The sequence below is a fragment of the Corvus brachyrhynchos genome, unplaced genomic scaffold (assembly GCF_000691975.1).
Source record: "Corvus brachyrhynchos isolate BGI_N302 unplaced genomic scaffold, ASM69197v1 scaffold7, whole genome shotgun sequence".
Classification (NCBI taxonomy): domain Eukaryota; kingdom Metazoa; phylum Chordata; class Aves; order Passeriformes; family Corvidae; genus Corvus; species Corvus brachyrhynchos.
In genome coordinates, this window is record NW_008239054.1 from 3,494,676 (window position 1) to 3,514,022 (window position 19,347).

Genomic DNA, 19,347 nt, shown 5'->3' on the forward strand with positions numbered 1-19,347 from the left:
TAGATGAGTCGTCCCCACATCAGTGCCGGCCTCATATTTCACCTACTCTGCTGTACCCTATTGTTTAATCATACCTCACTCTTCTTAATGAGACCCATTTATCCTTCTTTCAAGTTTCATACTATTTCCTGCTTTACTGACTTTTGTGATGAAAGCAACAGAAACACTGCTAATTGATGCCTTTCAGGTGACATTAGCCCTTGCAACAGCATCAGTCAGTGGTGGTAAACATCTGTCTGACAAGAATTTTCCTTTTTATATTCCACTTTGGAAATTTTAAGAATAGCTAAAGCTCTGCTGATAAAGGATGAGCAATACACAGCCTTCATCTGAGAAATTACAAGCACAGGGAGCATGGTAACAGAAGTCTCTCAGATCTCTGGTGGCATGGTGGTGATTATAAGATCTAGTTAAGCAGTCTGACAAAACCCTTTCATCAAGGGCTGCCCTTTGCACATTAAGTTACGTGAGCATAAGCCTGTGAACACAGTGTCCATAATAATCTGTGTGCACAGCTGGCTCAGACTATGTCAGCCCAGGGACAACAAGAGCCTCCAAGTTCAGATATTGTTGCAGTGGGGATCCTGCAACACGCATATATCAAACCAGGAGTCCCGTGGAAAGGAAATATATATGGACAGACAGATTCTTGCTAGCTGTTTCAGAGATGTTTATTTCTCCAGCCGCATGGCCGGGGCTGTGCTCAGGAACTGTTCAATCACGGGGACCAAGGGTCCTTCTGCCCGCGCAGGGAACACAAACCAACCAATGGGAACGAGGCTGAGCAGGGGCAGGGAAACCCCGTGTCTGTGCCCTCAGGGCCCCTCTCCCAGGGCTACACGGCAGGGGAGGGACCCAACATTTCACCTGTTTATTTTTAACAAAAAGAGATCTAGAACTTAACATTAAAAACAACTGGATAAACATAACAAGAACAGTTTCAAAACAAAACAAGCCACCCTCCTGAGTCTTTAAATGTCCAATCAGATTCTGTGGAACATCTTAGGGCTGACAGAAGGGAGACAGGACTCTCTGAGCATGCTTTGTGGGGAAACTGAGGCAGGAGAGGGTTTAACTTCTTCCCTCCCCCTTTTCATCCCCCACTCGGCATTGGAAAGGGATTTTTGGGGAAACAATTGGCAAAAGCATGGTTTTGTGAGGGAAACCATGGATGAAAAAACGGATTGGGAATACACTGGGGGTAATAGGACATAGGGTAAAAGGGAAAGGTGGGATTAGGAAAGGGAAACTGGAGGGGGGGCCTACAATGGAGATATTGTCTAACATGACTACGATTTTTTGCATATATAAATCACGGGACCAAGTGTCCTTCTGCCCGGGCAGGGAACACAAACCAACCAATGGGAACGAGGCTGAGCAGGGGCAGGGAAGCCCCGTGTCTGTGCCCTCAGGGCCCCTCTGCCAGGGCTACACGGCAGGGGAGGGACCCCCACAAGATATTAGTTGAAAAACAGTCACCTTGGTCTTTGGCCCACATCAGTTACCTGGAAGAAAGTGAAACTCAGGGAGAAAAGCAGCAGAACTGACTGACTGAGCTGTCCAGGCTTGTGCAGAAGCAGGCAGATCACTTTGGTCCTTAATCAAAGTAGTTATTGCTGTTTTCTGTGCCAGATGGAGAATGATCCCGATTGTCACACAGAGAGAGCTGTGTGTTTTCAAGAGCAACTGTCCCTAGGTTCAGGCCTTGAGGGCACTGATATGCCTCAGTTGCCCTGAGCAGTCTTCCAGGACCACCCTCTATCCCTGCTCAGCCTGAGACCTGTCTCAGCTCCATCTGGGCACTGCGTTCAGCACTCCCCTCTGCTGCAACAGGCTGAAGAATGCTGGAATTAGGGACCCTTTTTGATCCCTTTGTCACCTGCCAGGTGTTGTGCTGGTATATTTGGTGCTGGCCTAGGGCTGAGGGAAATATTTGATAACCTCTCAAGGACTCCTCTCCCTCCATTTTGCTGCTCTTTTCTAATACACCAGGATGATGTTCATCCTTGAGATCAATTGCACATCACTGCAAATATTTTTGGGAATTCCAAGTGATGTGCTGGAAAAGCCCAACTTTGTGCAACTCCTCTGTGGTTCAGCTGGATAATATGCATATGAGGATATCCCATCAAAGGGAAGAAGAGCCCATAAAAGCAAGAAATGCTGACTGACTTAATAACAACCTCTGCCTGGTAATAAAAGACTTGGCTGCAAGGGTTTTCAGATTCCAAACCTCAGCTGCTATGTTTGCAATGTTAGCCTAATACAACAGAAAAAAAAAAAGAAACAAAAAATTGGGAATTATTTTGAGCTTTGCCATCTCAGCAGACAAAGAATTTTGGTTTTAACAGCTTCTCAACTTCTTCAATATAAAAACATCCTACTGATTCTGGTTCTTCATCACCTTGGAATTCATGTAGGTTATTCATCACCTAAGCATGGGGATTTCAGAATGATACTTGAGGGAGGGTTCTCTGCTCCCATGTGATTATGGTTTTTATCCACGTGTTGCACTGGCATGCCAGGTGCCAGGGAAAGAAAAACGAGGTTGCTCAGCAGTTCAGCCCTTACTTTGTTCCCGTGCTTGCCTGAAAAATCTCATTGACCTATTCTGCCTGATTCACACTTTTTGTACTGTATATGCTAAAGAGAGAAGCACAAAGATACAATGCTGAACAGCTATCAACTTCCTCTTACCTTCTGGCAGAGAAACAGCTGATTAACTGCTTTCAGGTGTGGTTCATTTAGTAAATTAGGTAGGGGTATATTTTTGTCTGAAGTTTCAGAAGTACTTGGTCTGAACGGATATTTGATTGTTGCACTGTACAATCAACCCAATTTTTATTGAGTGTTCAGCTCATACTTATAGAGAATCAAATTTGTTAAGTATCCAAAACCGGGCATACAGAAATGGAACCGCCTCAGTTGCACAGCAACTTTCTGAATATTGTGGAGATCCATTTAGAACATATTGAGTGAAGCAAATATGATTACCACCAATCTTAGAGAGGAAATGTGAGTTTACTCAGCAGAGAGGAGTTTAGTTCTCTCTTGACTTCAGTCAGATCAAGATTTCAACCACATTCCAGTTTTGCAAAGAATGTACTAAACACTCCCTCTCTCCCTATCCTTGAAAATAAGCCCCCAAACTTGTCCTTGATTAAGTTGAGAAGAGAATCAGCCAGTAATTCAGTGCTGATAGAGTTATACCGTGAACTCAGTGTAAGGTTTTATTTAAAACTAAATTCAGAGCCAGTCTCCAAGGAGCAAAAATGGATCTATCACAGCCAAGTCTCTAAACTGATAATAATGTAACTTTTTTGACCCAACTTGCCAGGGAAATGGTGCCTGCATGAATTGTGTGGCCTTTCTCACTCATTCACCAAAAGGGCAGATGGGAGAATGCTGTCCAGCCCTATAGGTCAGGCAGTGATTTTTTGAGTTCTCTGGTTTAAATTCTCCAACATTCAGCACAGGATATTTGAGTTCATGCATCATACTTCTCACTGGAGAGGAAGGTTTGAGGATTGCAGCACATGATGTATGAAGAGAAGCTGAGGGAGTGGGTTTCTTCAGCCTAGAGAAGAGAAAGCAAAGGGCAGGGTGTACAACTACCTATGCCGGGGGTAGAGGCAAGACCAGTCTTCACAAAGATGCACAGTGAAAGGGTAAGAAGCAACAGCCAGAAGTGGGATTTCAATCTAAAGAAAGATTTCTTCATCAGAGGGTGGAAAAGCACAGGAAGAGGTTGCCCAGAAACATTGCTGGACATACTCGAAACTCAATTGGATACAACCCTGTGAGACCTGATCAAGCCCTGAAGCTTGAAGCAGTATTTTGCACTATAGGGAACCTTCAGAAGCCCCTTCAAACACAGTTACCCTGACATTGACAATTTGATTACCAAGAGACTAACAAGAAATTAATGAATGCTAGTAGCACTCAAACCAAAATTTCACATGAATGAATTCACGTAAAGCCCATCATACAACTTTTTAAAAATTTATTAAGTTGATGTTGCGCTGCAATATTTTGGCTGATTAGATGAGAAAACGTCTGACTTATAATGAAAACGGAATCACACTGAAATACACAGATTTCTAATCTCGTGGTGTCTTCACCCAGCTTTAATTTTAGACAGAAATGAGAAATAGCTGAAAGATGCAGGGAAGAGCTCATTTTTAAGGCAGCATTTCCCCATTCTCAAGTCCATTCATGAACGTGTAGCTGCATTTCCAGATGGATTACTGGGCTCATGGCTCCTATTGCCCCAAGGGCGCCAAGGGGTCTTGTTCTACTTACAGCCTCTTAAAAGGCTTCATATCCTCTGCCATTCATGTTCACACATCCTCTTCCTGTCAGCTGCAGTTATTTCCTCCACAGAAAATCCAGGTTAAGAAAGGCTAAGTGTATGTCACAATAATGCCAGCATAAAGAGGTCAAAAATCATGATGTTTCTGAACCAGTACGTCTTGCTATAGCTAGAAAGCTTTTCAGCTTTTCATTGCAGGATTAAGGAGAAGCCTTCCCTTACAATTTTAAGGTTTACTTTGTCATGTAACTGCATTGATTAGAAACTTTATCTCCATGCCCATATCCAGCATGAATATCTTTGTCAAGAATAAGCTGATAACATCACTATTTCAGTGACTTCTATCCATGATCTGGTAGTTAGGGTGCTGTAATAACAAGAACTGGTAAGATGAACTGTTATTTGGGTGTTCAAAACCCAAGAAATTTATTTATATTAATGCATTCTAGAAGGCTTAGATGGTGTTATTTAGTTCCATTATGCACTTTAATACTTATTTTCATACTCTTTTTAAACTTAATCTTTTTCCTACAGAGAAAGCTGTAGAAAGTCAAAGTATGCCATTTTCATTTAAAAAAATTCCATTATTTTGTTGTGTTCTGGCAATTTCCATCTGATACCACTTTGCCTCTCAATCTCTACCTGTTCCTTCTGGAATAAAGCTTATCACCAGAGACCTCAGGAAAATAAGAATACATACTTAAAGTAAATGTCCTAATGTTGGAACCCTGGGTTCTGAGAATTTCAGCCTTTCGGTGCTGAGAGGCAGTGATCCTCAGAAACACATGGAACTCGATCCAAAACCCTTGGAAAAGCTTCCTAAATTGTGTGATAACACTGAGGTTGTTGCTGTGTAATTAAAAGTTATGTCACTGGATGAAATATGTAGAAATGTAGAAAATTAGATTTAGAAGATAAAGGTAATAAGAGGTTACAATATGGAGGATTTTGGGTGTGGATTTATGTCTTCTTCTTTCTCCTTCTTCACAAATCAATGTTCTGTCATTGGGTTAAAACTGCAGAACTTGAAAAGTTAGTAACTGGATTGTAAGTAAAAACATATCTCCTAATTGGTTAGTTTAGACTTTAAAAAGCTTGGAAAATTAAAGCTCATGGCCATTTTTTCCACCCTGACAAACTTGGAGGCACACTGTGCAGCTGTATTACTGATAAGATGTAATAAACAACTAAGTCCAAACAAGAATTCTCGATCTCCTGTGTCTCAATTCAAACTCTGAGTAAAAGAACTTGAGATACAGAAGAAAAGAAGAAGAAAAGTAATATCCTAATTTGGGCAGTTTCTGAGACAGATGTGTGTGTATGTTAAGGGATTTCTCTTCCAGCAAGCATTCCTCTCTAGCTGTAACGTGATGCCTGACTGTATGCTTCTCCTCCCAAGTGCTGAATCCCTCCCAGTTTTCTTCTCTTTGACAAGTGTCATGGCCATTTTTCCAATTGGCTGGTTGTGTAATATCACCATTCAGCTAACTTGTAGTCTCTCAATTCTGAAAGCTGTGTCTTGTTCAGGCATTTTCAAAGCTCAACTCCTCTTATTAAATGGAAATTATAATTTAAACAGATATTTTGCCCATCAATATTTTGGGGCCGATAGATGAAATTAGAAGAAATACAACACAGGTTATAATGACCCTCCCAATCTAAACATTCTTTGAAGCAGAATATTGATTTAATATAAGTGCAGATAAATATGCTAATACAAATACCTGACAATCTCATTTAGATCACATATAGCTTCTTAAATACATGATTGATGGTTTGTATTGTCTTTGCACTTAACAAAAAGGGCTAGTAGGAATCCACTTACATTTTCCCTGTTTCATGCAGGTCCCTACTCCACACAGTTCTCAGTCTTGCTTGACTGATTTAACCAATTGTTTCAAATTACCCACTCAATGAAACCTCAGATTTTCTCTTCCTCAACCTAGTCTTCACTTTGCACATAAATAGCTCCAAATTACCACACTGTGCCAGGGGGAACGGCAAGGGAGACTAAATGAATACCAAGCGACTCCATGATGCCAGTAGGAGACATAAAATAGTGTAAGAACTTGACAAAGTCCTTCCCTCAGAAAATAACATGCACAACTATTTAATGAAAAGTCCTTCGAGGCTGGTAACCTAAATTAGCAATGACTGTTGGCTTTTAATTGTTCTAAAAGTCTCTGGCCACAATATACAATTCCTGTGCTACAGCACAGGGCAGCAGTGGCAGCATTCAGTGTTCCTGGGCCGCTGTGCTCTTTTTTTCCCCCCGTTGCTCTCTCTCTCTCTCTCTCCCCCGTCTTCTAACTGACCAGATATTTCTGAGGAACACTCTCTGACAGATAAAGCAACTCAGACAAGAACCTTCTCTTTTCAAGTGTATTAAATCATTACATCGAGCTTTGGATAGCAAGTTAAACACAGAAAACTTACATTTTTACAATCATAGAGCCATTTAGGCTGGAAAACGCCCTTAAGATCATCGAGTCCAACAGTTAACCCAGCACATGCCAGTCCACCACTAAACCATGTCCCTCAGCACCACATCTGCATGTCTTTTAAATACCTCCAGGGATGGTGACTCAGCCACTTCCCTGGACAGCCTATTCCAATTCTTGACAACCCTTTCCATGAAGAAATTTTTCCTAATATCCAGCATAAAACTCTCGTGGCACAACTTGAGACCATTTCCTCTTATTCCTTGAAGCAGAATAAAAACAAACATTTGACACAAGAAAAATTTAATTTCATTTCAGTATTAAAGGGTTTGCTGGGAGAAACTTTGACAGAAAATACAAAGGCTCCGAGGATAAGAAATAATTGAAAGCATTTGGCTAAAGCAGTGAAATTACAAATATTTAATACATGACTCACGGGAATTACATACATGAATGATGGATACCAAGAGGCTCTTCTCCATTTGTAGAATGGGTGCGGCAGTGCAGGACCTTCTGTAGTCTTCTACTCTTCTGTAGCTTCTGGAAATAATAACTCACAAACTTTTCAACAGATTTATCTGATTCATCTACCATAAGTACCAGGAAACAACAGACTTGATATTAGATCACTGCTGGCTTTTCAAACAAAGCCTCACAGAAAACACAGCCCTTTCAGAAATCAAAATCTGATTTCACTTCTGGACTGAGGAATCATCTCTGCATTAACAATCCTGGCCAGAGTGCTTTAATTCAGATGGGACCCTTACTTCTGAAAGCCAGCAAAAAGCATGAAAGGGGCTCAAATATGGAATATACTGGTTATCTAGGAGAAGCTGATGTTGAGTTCCAGATCTGAAGTGTGTTGACAAGTTTTGGTTGAAAGTTTGGAATAGATTGGCTCACAGAAAAAAATTGGTTCAACATAGAAATGCACCTAGTTATAGGCTATACATGAGACATGCAAGGGAAGAGGCTCTACATTTGATATCAGTGTTAATTTCAAATTTGCTATGAAACTGCTGTACTAAATTATTTGATATCAGTGTCATTTCAAATTTGCTATGAAACTGCTGTACTAAATCAAATTCCCTGATTTCTCACATTTTTTCTTACTTGGTGGATATTTAAGAAATGCTTCAGCAATTTTGAGTGGCAAATGCTACAAGATGGGGTTTTTTTTTGTTTGTTCCCTTTCCCCATCCTACCTTTGCAATGGTCTGTTCCCCAACAGCACAATTCTTGAATATCAGCTCAGCAATTTTGAGTAGCAAATGCTACAAGATGGGGTTTTTTTTTTGTTTGTTCCCTTTCCCCATCCTGCCTTTGCAATGATCTGTTCCCCAACAGCACAATTCTTGAATATCAGCCTTACAGGAAAATTTCACAGCACCAGCAGAAAAATGACTAATGCTTTCTGTAACACGTATTTCTGGGATTATTAAGGAGGTTTCTGATGTATGACCGTGGCAGTGATGCTCAAAGATGCCCCATCTCAAACTTCTCTAATATCTCTCCCTGTTCGTAGCCCTGAGCAAGTCACTTCACTCCTCGTGCAGCAAACCTCCCTGTCTTCTTTTCCACCCAGAACCACCACCACACTGAGTAACCAGCAAAGCAAGGTGGCTGGCACAAAAGGGAGGGAAGAGAAGCCTCTTAAATGGTGCCTTGCTTAAGAGGCACCTCTCTGTCAATGACTTATTCTGAGTTCTCAGAATCTGATTTATGGGCCTGAGGATACTTACGTCCTTTATTTTCTGGAAAAAAAAAATCATAAACTGGGTGATGAAAGCATGTGCATCACAACTTTCTCTTAAATTCTGACTGTAGGAAATGCCACTTTTCTTTCTCTCCCACATTTTCTCCTGTTCAGTCTGGCCTTGCCACTGGCACTGCTACCAAGAAGTCAGAGATGTGGGTACATTTTGACTTCGTCTTTTGATGACTCAAACTCATATTTCCCCTAATGGCCTGTTCCAAAACACACTTGGGAGGTTCTTCTGTATTCTTGCTGAAGTTCCACCTTGTACTTAAACACTGATGGCCAGAGGAAGGAGACAAGGCTGCCTCTGCAAACCCATTGTCTCACAATGCCCAGTGGAGAGGGGCACTCTGCCTTCTCCCCTCTCTGGGGGCTGTGCCTATGTTTTTCCCAAGCAGTTACCTCATGACAGCTGCATAATAGAGAGACAGGAATGTACCCACATTTCACCTCCACGGGAGTGACCTACCTGTTGGGATAGAGTCCTGCTCTGCTTCCCCTCCCACACTCAGCGAATCAAAAAATGCATGAACAAGTAGCTCAAAGTCACGTGTGGATACTGCCTCACTGTGCTCATGTCTGTCTCTTGCTGGCCCTGTGAGTCACAGATCATTTCCAGGTAAACCTCTTGAGAAGGGAGGGACAAGCCTTCCCCGAGATTCCTACACACACCACCCCCTGTTTAGTCTCCCCTGCTGAGTGATGGGTTAAACAGTGGGGAAAAACAGTGTTGGATCTCTCCAGGCAAAGGAGAGGGAAATAAACCATCTCTTCCCTCACCATCTCACCCTTGGTGAAAGCTCCAACCTCTGGATAACAGAGATTGCTTCAACAGGACTGACTGTACATATTTTAAAGGAAACCAGTGATTATGAGCTCATTTTGTGCAGGGCTTGGGTGTGCAGCTAACTGGCATGTGGCTACACGGAGGGAACACCTCACCTGTGAAACCCAGCAGTGATGAGACATCCCTTCAGTCCTGAGCCACATACTCATCCATGAGCCCAGCAATGCCTCCAAGCAGAATTGAGCACCTCATGAGCTCGAAGGTCAGGAATGCAACCATCACCAGCAGACACATCAAACATGGTATGTGTTTTATTGGTTTAATTTCCAAGAAAGTTAAAAACAAGATGGAAGAAGACTTGCATAGCATAATCTCTACAATTTATGAAGAATAATCACATCTTTTATGCAGTCCTTCATTTTGATTGAGTGTAATTTTGACAGAAAGATGACCTAAAATTTTTACCATACTTTGAAGGGCACCATTGAAAGTATATAAATCATAAACTGTATTTGAAATATTTTAGTCATATCAGAAAACACAGAGCTCAGAAACTTCTCCTAAAAATGCCGATTTCTGTTTTGTGATTTCAGCCTCCTGGCTATTATTAGAGCTTGTAATAGTCACCATTTCTACCTTGAGATTTGAGAATGAGCTAAGTCTCCCAGAGAATGGAATGTGTCTGAATAATTCATTGCAAGTAAATAAGGATTTGGTTTTCAAATATATAGAGGACTTTCCACATACAGCACTCTAGAAATACTGTATTAAGTACATTTATTATCCATATAAGGCAGACACATATCTGCAATTATTCCGAAGATTTAATTTTGCAGTAATTGGAGTATTTAGATCAAAGAGCCTGAATTCATATGAAATGGTCTTATTTTCTATATATTTGGAAGGTTAAGAAATAAAACCCTATAGATCATCAAAATTTTTTCTGTATAGTGTGTCAAAGTGTTTATGCCCCTTTTGTATTGGCAGTCCTTGGGGTTGCACTATGTTAAATTTCTTCTTCCTTTGAATTATTTTTTCACTTTATGGGAGGGATGTTCTTTTTACAAACTTACAGTGCGTGCCACTTAAAAGCAACTCTTCATACTTCAAGATTTTCCAGAGAGTTTTGGCACTGAGAAGAATTTGTCTTCATTGATGGAAAGACATATCAGTGGTGGCAGGAACACTCCACTTACTAGAAGGGAAATATGATCCTTTGTTGAGCTGAAAGATTCCTTATGTATCTTCCATCAATCTGAAGCGTTGTGACATTTCCTATCACCATACCGCAAGGATGTTCCTTCCAGGAAATGCACAGGCTGTACTAATGAATATGTTCATACATCAGAGAAAATCTTTCTTTTCCCCCTGTAAAATGGCAAAATTATTCTTGATCTAATATTTCTAAGCCACAGCAGAGAGAATGTGTAATTGGCTGTAAATAATAGGTCAAAATGACCAAGCATGACATTTTTAAAGTTCAAATCCTCTCATCCATAGTTATTATACATTGCATTATGGATATTCACAAACAGTATTTGTCAAGCCACTGTGTACCAAAGTGACTTATTTTGTACTAAATGCAATAACAAGTGAAACAGAGCTTGTTGATGTTGCTTTCAATTTCCTTTTCTAACTTCTGTGCCATTTTAAACAAATGACACAGTGGTGAGGTGAAGAGGACAGAGCAGAAGACCAGAGATCACCTGAAGGTCAGCATACAACAGGTCTCTTCATATTAAAACTGCCAGAGCTGCTGGCTTTCTACCCAACAAAGCAATGCTCTGCATAACAGAAAGGCAAAGAGTGAAGCAGTTGAGAGATTTAGATACCAGGAAACTGCTTTTCAAGGTTCCAAAAAGCCTGCTCATTACAACCTCAGATAATTGACTATTAGAGAGATAAACCCCCTGCTTTTCAAAGCAGACATCAAGGAGCAGACCTTGGGCTCTGAAGTGGAAGGCACAACTGTCAAAACTGATTCTCAGTTTACATACATATGAAAAACTTCTCTCTTTACATGTATTTTATGGCAGATTGTAAGAAACAGATAATGTTTCTTCTCATTTCCATTACAAAGCTTTGCTGAGAGACTGTTCCAGCTGAAGTAAAACCAGTTCTTCAAAAGAACAAAAGAAAAAATAAAATATTATACATTAAAAAAAAAAAAAGGGGGGGGAATAGGGAAAAAGAAAAAGAAGAAAGAGCATTTTTGAATTCTGATTTGTGCACTGGGTGATGAGCTTCCTTTTTCCCATTCTCTGCTTCTCTGTGGTAGTTGCTCCCCTTTCTGTTTTACCAACTCTTTCACAAAGCCTCTCTCCAGGGATATGCTCAAAAAACTCAAGCATTGCTTCAGCCAGAAGCCCTTTCACACAGGTGGAGCCAAAATTGCCCCAAGGAAGATCTAAATCACATTGGATGAGAGTTTTGATGGTGGTTTTAGCAGGGTCAAAATTTCACTTCCCAGGTGGAAATAGAGCAGCCAATCTAGGAGAATTTCTTCTTCCAGAAGGACTTCCTGTAAGTATGAAATCATCCCATAGCTAGCTGGACACATGTTGAGGGTCATAAAACACCTGGCCTCAATGTATTCAATCTTGATTTACATAGACTTTCCATGTGGGTTTGTTTTTTTTTTTTTTTTTTTTCGCTCTGTGGCTTCCTTTATTTTTTGTAATTTTCACAATAATTGGTATTTCAGACTAAGTCATAGGTTTTAGACATTTGCTCTCAGAAATCAGAAGGCATGAATCTTGTTTAGGAGCTTCCAGCAGCCTTTTAAGAAGGGCATTATGAAATGAACAAAGAGATAAGAAAAAAGAATATTTTGACCTGTTCACGATGGAGAAACATCCAAACTTTCAAGAGTTCCCTTAAGCAGCCATTAGAGATTGCTGAGGATAAACAAAGTTTGTATAGGAAATGACTGTATTACTTGAAAAATATCTAATTAGAAATAATGTGTCAGCATCCACAAATATATAAGGAAACAAGAGTGTGGAACTCATGGAATCAGCTTGGGCTGGAAGGGACCCTAAAGATCATTGAGCTCCAACTCCCCTTTCATAGGCAGGGACACCATCACACAAAACATCCCAGGGAAGACATTGCATAAAATAAATCAGATGGAAAAGTAACAAATGGAAGAGAAAGAAGCTGAGAACAAATGGATGGAATTCCTTCACAGGGAATGTGTTTTGCAAATGGCATCCTGAATCTTCATTATCTTTGTGCCTTGTTGGCATCCCCACACACCACTTCCAAAGGGGAAGACAGATTTCCCAATAATTCCCTCTTCTCCATTGCTTTCAGACTGTCTACACATCACCATCAGTTTCCTTTTGGAAAAGCTGAATGCACTGCTACTCTCATGCCACTCTCCCACTGTTCTCTTCCCACCCACATTGTTTCTAAAATATGTCTTGCATCCTCTCTCCTAATTGGGGTTTTGACAAAGCAGCAGAAGGAAGTAGTGTATTATTGTGTTTACTTTCTTTCATTGAGATGTGGCTTTCTGACAACAAAGTTGGGCTTGTTTTGGGAGTCATCCACCAGTAAAACTTGATCAAACCTGTTGCACCCTGAAGCAATTGTGCAAAATAGAGTTATAGCTGCTGCAACCTAATCACAAGCAAAAACATGTAGGTGAGCTATAATTATCAACAGTTTTGCCATCTGATAACATTTACAGCAAACAGAAAATTACCAGAAGCAAATGAGGGGAAGCTTTTTCGTGGCTTTTTTTAGTAACTGACTTTTCCCTGTACTTGCATAAAAATTTCATCTCCAGAGAATCTATCCTGAACATTTTTCTTCACTGGATGTCGGAGGCTGAATTTCTGTATTCTCCTTCAGCACTGGAAGCACTTGAGACCCAACTGATAAAATATCTGAAAAGGATGAGCGCAAGGGCTGGTTCATCAGGTATATGCCAAAGTTTGTCTGAAAAAAACCAAAATATGTATTAAGATGTAACACATGTTAGGGTAATCAAATCTATAGAGGATCTCACAACCCAGATACATTTAGAAGAACAATACTGCTTTAAGAATAAGGAGGTATGTACTATGTCCATGTAATTAAGAACATTCTTAACTCATTAGTTATAACAGACTGGTAAACAAAAGCTAATGCCATGCTATTCAGGAAGAATAGCTTAAGTAAGTGGATAAATAACACAGTATTTCACCATGAGCTCCATAGTATCATATATGCAATTTACACTCTCTCACAATCTTGTTATTTAATGACTGCTCTGGCTCCTTGACAAATACAGTTAATGCATTGTCACAAACAATGGCTTTGCAGGATGGGAACACTGGTATGTTCCAACAGCGAGGAAGTCTTGCATCTTCTACCAAGAATTATTTGCTTTGTTAACAGAAATTTATTCTGTCAAGCCTCTGCGAGTTTCCCTTCATTTGTTTTTATGAATGTTTTAGTATGCTTTACAGAAAATATTCAGAAAGTTTGTTTTATTATTGCTCCCACTTGTTAAGTGGCATTATCCATGGACCCATCCTGCATAGATATTAGAAATACTTAGAATATGTCTTTGTGATTCTGAGTAATAAAGAAAAGAAGAATGGAATATCCACTTTCCCCACTGACCATGCAACCCTCACAGGCACCAAAAACCTGATGTGAGTGTCTGCATTCTTATGTGAGGTCTTGATCTCAATCAGTTGAATGTTACAGCTGTGGGTGTGATCTGGAAATGTCACAGGAAGAGACTGGTGAGGTTTTGTGGTTTTGTTTTCCAGCCACGGAGAATTTAGAAATATGGAAGAAAAAGACTTGTCATCTCATGAGAGTATTTTCCAAAGAATTAGATAATAATTAATAAAAAAAAAAATGCAAAGTAGGAAAAAAAGGAACATTGAAGACCATGTTAAATTGATAACTGATTTTTAGACCTCAGAAAGTCTGCTCATTAAACTGAGGACCTTGGAAACCCAATACTAATCTTCTTGTCTCTTTTTTCAGGTTTCAAAAAAAAGTATTTTGCTTTCATAGACTACAGCCAAAACATACAAGCCGTTCTAAAGTGTAAAGTAAATAAAAAAGCAAATGAAATTACTCGAAAACAAAATTCTATTATCCTTCTCTATTTCCTGATTACATTTACTGCCATTGTTCAGATCAATGATCCTGAAATTGAGTGAATTACATTTAGAGCAGGTTTAAAAAACAGTGAGTAAAAAGAATTGCAATAAATCAAAAAAAATCTGTTAGGTGAATTTAAGTGAGCATATTTCACAGCCTAAATATGAAGGCAGTATGTTTTCTCCTATTCTTGCCCTGAATAATTAAATAAAGATGCAGCAATGAGGTAACACAGAACAGCTTTTAGTCTTTGAAGAATTCATGAGAGATAAGACTGAGCCCTACTCCTAAATAAGAGAGAAGCTGTAAAGCAGAAATCTGTCTGAACATGGCCTCAGACTCTGAATTTGGGTCTTTCTGTTTCATTCGTAATCCTAAACATCACTGACAAAAATGGGCCCTAGGCTTAGGTATTTTTGGCTACCTCTGCTATTCCTTCATCTCACTGGCACATCCCATGTAGAGGGCATGAGCTGGACCTATCAGGCTTGTCCTATTGCTGACACTTTTTGGGTACCAGTGGCTATAATGGTGTCAACACTCAGTGGACACAGGGTATATCCTTATGGTCAGGGTTCAATATTTAATGTCGAGGAATGACTGCAGCATTGTAAGATGCCAACCCTCCAGCACAGAGACTGTGTTGGATCAGCCATGATGCCATAATGGTGTCAGTGACTGTTTCATTTAAAATATTAAAGCACGTAGTCTTATTTTTCCATTTTTGCTTTTCTCTCATTCATTGACAAGTTTCTCTATTGGCATTAATGATGTATTCTTCAGCCTTGTGGGTAATAACCTGGATTCACTTCCTATACCCTAATGCAAAAATGACAGTTGCCATGATTTTGTTTTTTTAAAAAATCAGGCAATATAAAAAAAATTGTAAAATTAATATTAGTTCATGATACATCACATTTCACACAGGAAAGAATTTTATAATTCTTCCATGTAAGTGAGCTTATTTGATGCATGAGAAGTTTTTATTTATATTTACTGTATTGTCATCTTGATGTATCTTAAAATGAGACTAAAATAAATCTGGGCAGATTGCTCACTCTGAAGAACTTAATTTATCAGTTTTTGTTATTTCAAATTATTTAGCAGGTTTTTTTTTTTTTTTTTGGATGCACCTTAAAACATTCAGAATTATTTAAGAAAATGCATGTTTGAATAGATCTTGTCTTTAGGAGATCTCAAATACTGTTTTAATGCTGCTCCTTAATATTTTCCTTCTCCAATTGGGAATCTAAAGTATCAGTGCTTTTTTCAGTGAGGAGTTTCAGTAATGCCTAAGGAGTTTCCAAGGTGATGATATACTGATGCTACATATATTTTAGTACTAATGCCTGCTTGGAATTGCCGACCTCTTTTTTTTTGTGAATGTTCTTAAAACCAAAATTTAGCCTGTGATTGCCAGCAGTGGATTTAACATCTTTTAAGTAAATTTCCCTGTTTTTTCAATAATTACAAATAATGACTCAGCAAGTACTGATAATAGCAATCATACACACACCCCTGCCAAGCAACCACAAAAGCTGCATCTGCCACTTCAGCTCTGTTTCCAGAGAAAGATAAAATGTAGAAATAAGCCCTTCTCACATTTCTGATGAAAAATGAGGCTTTCAGATGCAGAGTTATTACAGTGAACTGCATAATCTCTCACTGCTGCTGCTACCTTTTCCTGACTTCAAGGGCATTTTATTCTGCATATAATCTTCCCAGAACACACTGAGAACTGGGCAGGGAGTGCAGGACTGCAAGCTCTGTGGCTTTACCTGGCAGTAGAGACTCCTCCCATCACTGTAAAATGTTAGAGGGACAAAAAATTTAAAGCTTCTTGATTAGGAAAAAGCAGACCACTTCACTGCTGGGAGAAATAGAGAAAACATACCTATTCTTGCCAACAGTGAATCATATGATAGTCATCACACTCACAGGAGGAGCTATGAAATGCTGTCATTCTTGCATGTTGTTTCAAGTTCATTTACTGGTTCAACAGTAATATGCTCTGCTCAGAAATTCACTGACAGAGAAATACCCTGTGTGCACTATTCCCTTTTGTAAGATAGAAACCTGAGGGGCTGCATCTGACAAAGGCCTGAGCTGAGACGCCTTCGAGCTACAGTTCCCAAAGAATCAGTTAACACAGACTAGAACTTGGTAGGAAAATACCCTGCTAGAATGTGTAACAAGCACATAAATCATACTGCATGCTAATACTTAGCTTTGGATGGATGAGTTCTGGATTTTGCCCCTAGATGTAGCTCTCAGCTGCCATATCCCAGCAGATAAATTTACCTGTCCAGGTCTGATCATTTATTCACACAATAACATAACCTCCCTCTCATCCAAAGATTTGGGAGATGCAATTATTAAAATTGATTTTTTTTTTAATGCAAGAATGTTTTATTAGCTTTAGATTTACCAAAACTTAAAGCCTTAAAAATAGGAGAGTGGAAGTACTCACTTTTGACACACTGATTTTTTTTATTGGAAAAAGGGAAATTTTTAAGTTGGTGGCAATAAAACCTTATATCGTTCTGTTGAAAATATCTGGACTATAGAATGGTTTCTTAAGAACTGATATTTCTTTGCTCTACCTTAAATAAATGCATTTTCCAGTTCAGCCACCAATGAGAAAAGAGAACCGTATTATTTCAGAGGTCTATTAATTACAACAATCACTGTTCTCCAATGTTCCAGATATTTGAATGAAAAGCATTGCATGGTGTAAAGCCCTGCATTACTATGAAAATAATGATAATGATGCATCAGATATGAAAGGTCATTTGCTATCTTTGCTAACGCTCCAGTAAGCAATACAAAGGCACAGCATCTAATTCCGCACAAAAGGAAGCTCTCCCAAGGCACAATGAGATACATAAAGGAGGATCAACAGCCCCCAGGAAAAAACACAAGCCTTTTAGCGTATGAAGGCATGTTCAAACATAATGGATTTCCCTTGATGTGCTGCTATCCATACATTTAGACCAGGGCAGACTGCTAATGCAATAATTCCCTTTGCTGCCTTGACAGCAAGTCCCAGCTTATAGCAATGCTGCAAATCTACCCACAGGGCTTCCGCTATCATTAGCGCTAAACGGCATCTGCAAAACACCAAAGAGAGGCAAGAATTCAGTGTTTTCCCCTTGCCAGCCATGTGTGTTTTGCATCAGGTGGTGAGGCATGTGAAACAGCATGTGGCCATTTGCTTAATGTAGTTATCTAGTCTTTCCTAATCTCCTGCAGTAACAGAGAGCACTCTGTCACACGAGGAGAGCTCATCTTTCTTTTCCAGGCAAAAATTACGGAAGGAATCCTTAGTGAGTGTTTCTTCAGAAAGCAGAGCTCAAGTTCACTTTGTAGAGGTGCTTGCATTTTATGTCCAACAGTGACATAAAAGGTTTCATAAAAAGCAGCTGGCAAGGCCTCAGCACCATGCTTTACATTTATCAGGAAACATGCAAATTGCTTGTGTGGCTAGTTACAGTAGCTGGTTCTGACTTTCAGCTGCAATCCGTCTATACAAAGGCTCAATCTTTCAATTTGGGTAAAAAAAAAATTCTCAGAGTCTCAGAGGAATGGAGAAAAACAGGATTTCAGAAATAAATATCGAGCTACTTTTTACAAGCCTTACATTATTTAGTTCATTATTGAAGTTCATTGGCAGTGCTGCTATTTGGGCTACTTGTTTGATAAATTTCAATGTAATTTTTTTCAGGTTGATGTTCTTGGAAAATATCAAAACAAAATGGTAAATATTAATATCTGGCACTCTTTTCTACATGCAGTATCTTTAATGTTTTGGCAAACAACTAGCTACAGCAGCTTTTCAAGAAAACTGGGAAATTATCTTAAATCTTATTTTTCCGCAATAGTTGCTTTTGTAGTTTGAATCAGATTATTGACAGATGGGAGAAAACATTGCTAAATTCCTTCACTGAATCTGCATCTGATTAAAAAAAAAAAAAAAAAAAGAGAATGAAGTCCATTAGATGACTCCTTATCAGAAAAGCACATGGTAGAGATATAAGTCACCAAAGGATTAGCTCTGCAATTTAACACAGTCACATGAACTCAACGTTCTTTTTCTCTCCCCACTGTGAGCTGTGAAAGGTTTGGATCAGTGTCCTCTGCTAGGTCTGCTGAGCACACTGAAAATGCCATAGTCCTTCCTGGGTGCTGCTCATTGATAGTCAGCTGGTGCCCATCACCACAGAGGTGACCTGCAGGCGGGATGGACTCGGAGGTCTTCTCAGACCAGCCCAGGCAAAGCCACCAGTTCAAACTCTCCCTTTCAGCTGTCAGCTAACCCAGAGGACTCGCCCTTACGCAGAGCAGGGCATGCTCACAAGATCCCATCTGCCAGCAGCGCTGAAGGCTGGGAAAAATAAAAAAGGCTGAATGCCCCTGTGTTTGCAGCGTGAATATCGGCGCACAGCTGAGGGAGACAGAGCACTCCCCCGCGGTGATCGGCAGCGCCTGCCTCGCCTCGCCGGGCGGCTTTTATCCGACGCCAGCTTCTTCTCGAGAGGCTGGATTGCTCTCTTTGCCTTAGTCCTGTTTGAACGAGTCACTTGGTTCTAGCAGTGTGTCAAGAAAATCTCTTCATTGCTGAATTAATCAGAGTGAAAGAGGAGCTCATCTTTGCTGTGGGAAACATGCAGAAGATACTTTGCCTCGCCTGAGAATCTGTATCTCGAGTAAGGTTTTGTTGCTATTTTCTCCTTGAGTACAGAGTGCTTTCTCTCTACAGAGGTTCCAAGTTATAACCCAGTAAAACCCATATGGGCAGAAAAAGTCCTCTGCTTCCTACGCCCCATGTGGCAGGGAGCATTCCTGCCCAGAGTGCCCAAATGTGCTCTGAACTGTCCCAGATGCTCAAGCTGTGGCTCACCATTACCGGGAAAGGGCACCTGTCCTCAAGCTACCTACC

The 19,347-nt window shown here is 40.0% G+C and overlaps 1 protein-coding gene across 1 annotated transcript in view; it reads right to left on the bottom strand.

Annotated features, from left to right (window-relative positions):
* Positions 1-9,589: 9,589 nt before the first annotated feature.
* The window catches only part of MOCOS (molybdenum cofactor sulfurase), a 184,091-nt gene continuing 174,333 nt past the window's right edge, over positions 9,590-19,347 (bottom strand). Inside the window, exon 15 of the mRNA XM_008637530.2 lies at positions 9,590-13,244. Within this exon, the coding sequence (XP_008635752.1) occupies positions 13,098-13,244 (147 nt within the window). The 3' untranslated portion in view covers positions 9,590-13,097. The remainder of the gene's footprint in view (positions 13,245-19,347) is intronic.